We start from the raw sequence: 5,000 nt of genomic DNA, 5'->3' as shown, positions 1-5,000 counted from the left end.
ACAGTCAATGTTTTGTATCGGCTATCTGAATAGTGAAGAAAAGTGATATATCAAAGAACTGGTTTCTATTTCATTAGAAGTGTAAAATTACTCTTCCGGAGGCCTGGATAAATACCTTGTGTATTTCATCTTCTGGCGCCAGACTGATGGTAATTTATTTTCTAGTCTATTCTGGTGTATTCTGGTCTTCAATAAAGATCATCCATCCTCGCTCTTTTACGTCACGTAATACTAAAAATCTGCCTTTTATACATCCTGCTACTGAAATAGTTATGTCACGTTTATGTAACTTATTCATTATTATTAATACTCGGAAGGACTGGTTACATACACACTATCAAGGATTTAGGAACCAAAAGAGTGGAGGGTTTGACGTCACAACTTTTCTTCCCTATTATTATTTCCATAGATAGAATGAAGTTGACGTCACTCGGGTCTTTGTTATTGTTTTTTTGGGGTTTTTTTTTTTTGCCATCCGCGTTTATGAGTAATTCTCACTAAACTTTATTAACCAGACTATACACGTTTAAGGCAAGGTTACACACAGTTTTGTGTGTTGGTCCGTTATACTTCCGGATGGCAATGTTGTGAGCTTCTTAGCCAAGCACATACTATCTATAGATAGTATGCTCTTGGCTAAGAAGCTCACAACATTGCCATCCGGAAATATAAGGAACCAACACACAAAGCTATGTGTAACCTTGCCTTAAACGTGTATAGTCTGGTTAATACAGTTTAGTGAGAATTACTCATAAACGCGGATGGCAAAAAAAACAAAACAAAACAATAAATAACAAAGACCCGAGTGACGTCAACTTCATTCAATCTATACTCGATGATGAAGTTTAGACGTTTCAATCAGCCAGCCATAATTTCATGTCATCTCACTTCCAGGGGTCAACATGTTCCAAGTGGCAGCACACGAATTTGGACATTCTCTGGGTCTTTCGCACAGTGACGTCAGTTCCGCCTTAATGGCACCGTTCTACAGGGGTTACCAACGACAGTTTAAACTGGACAGAGATGACATCAGCGCTATACAGGAGCTTTACGGTAAGACATTGATTGCTGTTAAGTAAGCTGTACTCTGGAAAAAACACATATTATTTAAACATTTGGCCAGAAAACTCGTCCTTCAAATATCGATCTATTTAAATGACCCTCATCTTGGGAAAAACTTCGCCGAAGTCCCGGGTTTGAGAGTTGTTGCCAAGATGAGGGTCATTTAAATAGATCGATATTTGAAGAACGAGTTTTCTGTCCAAATTTTTTAATGTGTTTTTTTTTTTACCCTGAGTACGGCAGTGTTGTAGATACCATGAAAAATAAAAAAGTTATAAAAAATATTTTAAAAAAAAAGAATGAATGCCTGCGGCTATGTGGTCTTGTGGTATTTGACTCGCTTTCGGATCGGAAGGTCCTGAGTTCGAGCCTGGCTCGGCGCATAGTTGAGTCCCTGGAAAAGGCTCTTGACTCATATTCTCTCACCCTACTTGGGTGTAAAATGAGTACCTAGCCATTAGCAGCGTTGTCTCTGCGTGAAGACGCCGCCATTGTAAGAAAGGAAAACAGTAATTTACCGCACTCACATGACTTCAGCACTAGATACAACTATCTGGACTTTAAGGAGAATTTTTAATCTTCAGTTTTGCACGCAAAATTATGCTCGTTGAATATCTACTTGTATAAATCAATGTTATCTACTCGGCCTTATGAGGAGCAGCGTGGGTCAGCGGTACGGTCTTTGCTTCTTACCCAAAAGGTACCGAGTTCGACTACCCGCCACGTCATTTGGTCTTGAGCAAGCCACCTCGCCGTAGTTCATTTTGCGGCGCTGTACTGCGGCTGACGCCTGGGTTATTCCAGTCTTACCATTGGAATAGACCCTAAAGATGAATTTCCCCTTGGGGATGAATAAAGGGAATTTTATTTATGACCACCACCGCTAGTCCACCTATCCCTCCACCTCACCAAATTCTATCAATCAGACTATAAACGTTAAACGTTACACATTACAGTTTTGTGTGTTGCTACGTTATATATCCGGATGCTGTGAGTCTTTTGACTAAACGCATAGCACCAATCCATCTGTTATCCACTCAGCCTTATCACCACCGCTATCTCACCTATCCCCCCTCCCCCATCCCCTCCCCGTCCCCTCCACCACAACTCTACTCTCGCTGCTACGACAGTCCCTACTCGAACGATTCGTCATCATCGGGAATAAACAAAACACTCGATTTTTGCGGTTAACAATGAAGGGATGAGATTATGGAAATTAAAAGAACAAAAAAAAAAAAAAAACAACAAAAAAAAAAAAAAAAAAAAACAAATAACAAAAACGCACGCATGGTCTTGGTTTAAATCTGAGTCATACGGATAGGGATTAAAAATCTTTTCTTTTTTTTTTTAAATTAGATTTAATTGATTTTTTTTTTTTAATGTTTTTTTTTTTCATCGTCTCAAAACTGCAGCGTTAGTCATTCCAATGAATAAAACCACACATTGAAGATGACGTCACCACTTGGGGAAAATACAGGAAACGCTTTATGAGCAGAAGTGATATTATTTTTCATGAGTTTTTAAGGGGTTGGGGTGGGTTTTGTGTGTGTGTGTGGGGGGGGGGGGGGGGGATAGATCGTATGAAGTTGACGTCCCTCATGTCTTTGTTATTGACTTTTACGATCCGCGTTTATGAGTAATTTTCACTAAACTGTATTAACCAGACTGTAAACGTGCAAGGTTAGATACACATAGATTTGTGTGTTGGTCCGTTATACTTCCGGATGGCAATGTTGTGATCTTCTTAGCCAAGCCCATACTATCTCTAGGGTACAATCAAAGTATACGTATATTCAGGTGTGATAACCCAAATTGTTATGGTCTCATTGTTATCACTGAAATACTCTCAAACCAACACAAAATACTGTCCGTTACAGCCATGGATGGTCAATCAGGCTCATTCATAGGCAGCAAAAATGTGACGTCAAAAAAACTGGTTCCAATCTCATTAGAAGTGTAAAATCACTCTCTCTCTCTCTCTCTCTCTCTCTCTTTCTCTCTCTCTCTCCGGAGGACTGAATACACACCTTGTGTAATTGATTATTTGGTGTCAGAGTGATGACGTTTATAGATAGAATGCGCTTGACTAAGAAGCTCATAACATTGCCATCCGGAAGTATAACGGACCAACACACAAAACTGTGTGTATCCATGAACGTTTATAGTCGGGTTAATACAGTTCAATGAGCATTACTCATAAACGCGGATGGCAAAAAACAATAACAAAGACCTGAGTGACGTCATCTTCGAACGATCTATATTTTCTAGTCTAAATAATGTATGCTGGTCGTCATTAAAAATCATCGAATCCTCACTCTTTGATGTCTCGTAATCCTAAGAACCTACCCATCCATCCTTCTACTGAAATAGTTATGCCACCTTATGATTCAATATGTAACCTATTCTTTATTAGTCCTCCGAAGGACTGGTTACATACACACTTCCAATGATATTGGAACCGGAAAAGTAGACGTTGTGACGTCACGACTTTTCTTCCCTATTGCGTTCGTATAATAACCTGATAATAAGTGCACGGCGAGTACAATCGTAGCCTTCGTAAAGTTATAGCCTGACACTGACCAAAATATGAAGTAAAGATGCCAGTCTTTTGCCACCAATGAAAACAAATCGTGAGTTGTATTCAATAGTTCAACCAATGAAATAACTTGTTTCCATGAGCTCTACTAACGAAAACTCACTAGACGCGACACAAATCTAAAAAAAATGACGTCAAACTGCCAGTCCTAGAGGGTTCATGCGTAGCCATCGTTTTGTTATAGCCTGACACTGAAATCCAAAAGGACTGGCAGTTTGACGTCATTAGTGAGTTGTCGTTAGTAGAGCTCATGGAAACAAGTCATTTCATTGGCTGAACTGAACTATTGAATTCAACTCACGATTTGTTTTCTTTTGTAGCAAAAGACTGGCATTTTGACGTCATTTTTTGGTCAGTGTCAGGCCATAAGTCTACGAAGGCCACGGTTCATGTGTCAGGCTATAATAATATGTTAACGACGGCTACGGTACTATGTTATAGAAGGAACGGGACTGACGTAACTCAACTTTTAGTTATTGCTTTTAGCCAGCCATTTTTATGAATAGTTCTCACTAAATTCTTTCAATCAAAGACTTTAAAACGTTTACGGTTACTCATAATTTTGGAGAGAGAGAGAGATAGAGAGAGAGAGCGACAGACAGAAGGAGATAAAGAGAAAGAGAGAGAAAAAATGAGAGAGAAAGAGAGAGAAAGAATGAGAGAGAGAGAGAAAGAAAGAGAGAGAGAGAAAGAAAGAAAGAGAGAGAGAGAGAGAGAAAGAGAGAGAGAGAGAGAGAGAGAGAGCGACAGATAGAGAGAGAAAGAGAAAGAATGAGAGAGAAAGAATTAGAGAGAAAGAGAAAGAGAGAGAGAGAGAGAGAGAGAGAGAGAGAGAGACTGTTGGTGCTCACTCACTCACTCACTCACTCCTACTGTTGCACGTGCATGAAATATGCCATATGTTTTCCATCTTACACCAGTGTGTGGTTATTGTACAGACTTCTAATTCTTGGATAGGCATACGGCATTCAAGTGAGAACACATGTGCTCTTTTCAACAAAAACAAAATATGGTTGTTGGTGTCAATAACGGGAGAAAACGAGCAAAACTGAAACAGTTTCAACGAATAAACAAAAACAAACCGTGAACGTTTCGGGTAAAGACACTTCGTCAGGGAAATAGAGAGAAAAAAAAGTTTCAGTGCATAATGAAAGCAAAATGTGAACCTTTCATGCACATATTCTTCCTTAGCAAAACATAAAAAAGCTTCGATGAATAAAAATTTTTTTTTTAAAACATGAACGTTTCGAGTATAGACCCTTCGTCAGCAAACAGTACTTTATTGTACTTTCGAGTACTTTATTGAGGGTCCATGTTTCTGATTCGTGGTTCAGAAACAGGG

At 39.1% G+C, this 5,000-nt stretch overlaps 1 protein-coding gene across 1 annotated transcript in view; it reads left to right on the top strand.

The window, feature by feature from the left end:
• LOC144956063 (matrix metalloproteinase-14-like) overlaps window positions 1–5,000 on the top strand; it is a gene marked incomplete at its 3' end in the record, with an annotated part of 57,263 nt that overhangs the window by 36,430 nt on the left and 15,833 nt on the right. The window contains 1 exon segment of the mRNA XM_078886383.1: window positions 895–1,053. Within this exon segment, the coding sequence (XP_078742509.1) occupies window positions 895–1,053 (159 nt within the window).

This window comes from Berghia stephanieae, chromosome 10 (assembly GCF_034508935.2).
Source record: "Berghia stephanieae isolate SIO BIC M18660-M18661 chromosome 10, UCSD_Bste_1.3, whole genome shotgun sequence".
Classification (NCBI taxonomy): domain Eukaryota; kingdom Metazoa; phylum Mollusca; class Gastropoda; order Nudibranchia; family Aeolidiidae; genus Berghia; species Berghia stephanieae.
This window is presented reverse-complemented; position numbering and strand designations above follow the sequence as displayed.